General features: G+C 64.2%; 1 protein-coding gene across 1 annotated transcript in view; it reads left to right on the forward strand.

Annotated features, from left to right (window-relative positions):
* GPR124 (G protein-coupled receptor 124) overlaps positions 1-1432 on the forward strand; it is a 30281-nt gene that overhangs the window by 28380 nt on the left and 469 nt on the right. The window contains exons 10-12 of the mRNA XM_009993251.1: positions 131-276; positions 443-532; positions 775-1429. Of these exons, the coding sequence (XP_009991553.1) occupies positions 131-276; positions 443-532; positions 775-1429 (891 nt within the window). The remainder of the gene's footprint in view (positions 1-130; positions 277-442; positions 533-774; positions 1430-1432) is intronic.

Here is a 1432-nt window from a genome sequence, read left to right on the forward strand (position 1 = left end):
CCGCCCCGGTGGGCTGCCGGGGCTGCCCGGCCCCTGGCAGAGCCCAGCACTGCAACAGGTGACCTGCTGATGGGCAGGGATGCAGCCAGGACAGCATTCCCCCTTCCCAACCGTGGCTGCTCTCCCGCAGGTCGGCATCATCTTGCACTACTCGTCCCTCTCCACCCTGCTGTGGATGGCAGTGAAGGCCAGAGTGCTCTACAAGGAGGTGACCTGGAAGGCACCACGGCAGCCGGAGGGGGACGTGTCCCAGCTGCCCCCCAGACCCATGCTACGGTACAGACACCCCTTCCCCTCGCCCCCACCCTGTGTGGAGCTGGGGCAGCTTCTGGAGGCTGGGGCAGGACTCGCTCTGCCAGACAAGCCCATGTCCCCTGCAGCTGTGCTGTGCTCTCCTGAGGGCCTGCTCTGGGTGCCCAGTGACACTGTTTTCCCTGTGCAGGTTCTACCTGATCGCTGGTGGGATCCCCCTCATCATCTGTGGGATCACGGCCGCTGTCAACATCCACAACTACCACGACAACAACCCCTAGTGAGTGTCCCTTCTCAACCTTGTTCTCCTCAGGTGGCCTCCTTCCACCTGGGCAAGGGGAACTGGAAGTGCCAGGGGTCCAGGCAACCTTGAGAGAGGCCAGTGAGACCTTTCCCAAGAGCTATCCGTATATTGGGAAAAGAGCAGCGGGGCAGGGGTGCTGAGCATCACGGTGACAAGTGTGGCTGCCAGCTGTGCAGGCCCCCAGCTCCTCTCACGTTAGCCCCTTCCCTCCCCAACAGCTGCTGGCTGGTGTGGCGGCCCAGCCTGGGGGCTTTCTATGTCCCCGTGGCTTTCATCTTGCTTGTCACCTGGATTTACTTCCTCTGTGCCGGGCTCAGCCTCCAGTGCCGACCGTCACGCCGGAAAGACATCCCCGAGCAGCTGGAGCCACCACCACGACTCGGGGGTGCTGCTGACCTCCTGACAGACTCCGGCTCCATCTCAGTCACGCTGAACTCGGGGCCTTCCTGCCCTGAGGTGGACGGCGTCTACTCCCTGCAGGTGCAGTTCTGGGCACTGGTGACCACCCACGCCTTGTATGTCGCCCTGTGGATATTCGGCGCCATGGCCGTGTCGCAGCGCTGGTACCTCAACATCGTCTTCAGCTGCCTTTACGGCGTCACCGCCGTGGCGCTGGGACTCTTCATCTTCATCCACCACTGCGTCCGGCGCCGGGACGTCCTCAACTCCTGGTTCTCCTGCTGCCCGTCCTACAGGAACGCACTGCCCATGCAGGCGTACGTCCACCCGGGGCTGGTGCCGGAGGACGGCTCGCAGGTCTTCATCGGCTGCGACCCGGAGGCAGCTCGTTCCGGTGCCTCCTCCTCGCCCAGCAGTGCTGGCTCGGCCGGGGGCCGCTGCAAGCTCACCAACCTGCAGGTAGCCCAGAGCCAGGCA

Source organism: Chaetura pelagica, unplaced genomic scaffold (genome assembly GCF_000747805.2).
Source record: "Chaetura pelagica isolate M959 unplaced genomic scaffold, ChaPel_1.0 scaffold302, whole genome shotgun sequence".
Classification (NCBI taxonomy): domain Eukaryota; kingdom Metazoa; phylum Chordata; class Aves; order Apodiformes; family Apodidae; genus Chaetura; species Chaetura pelagica.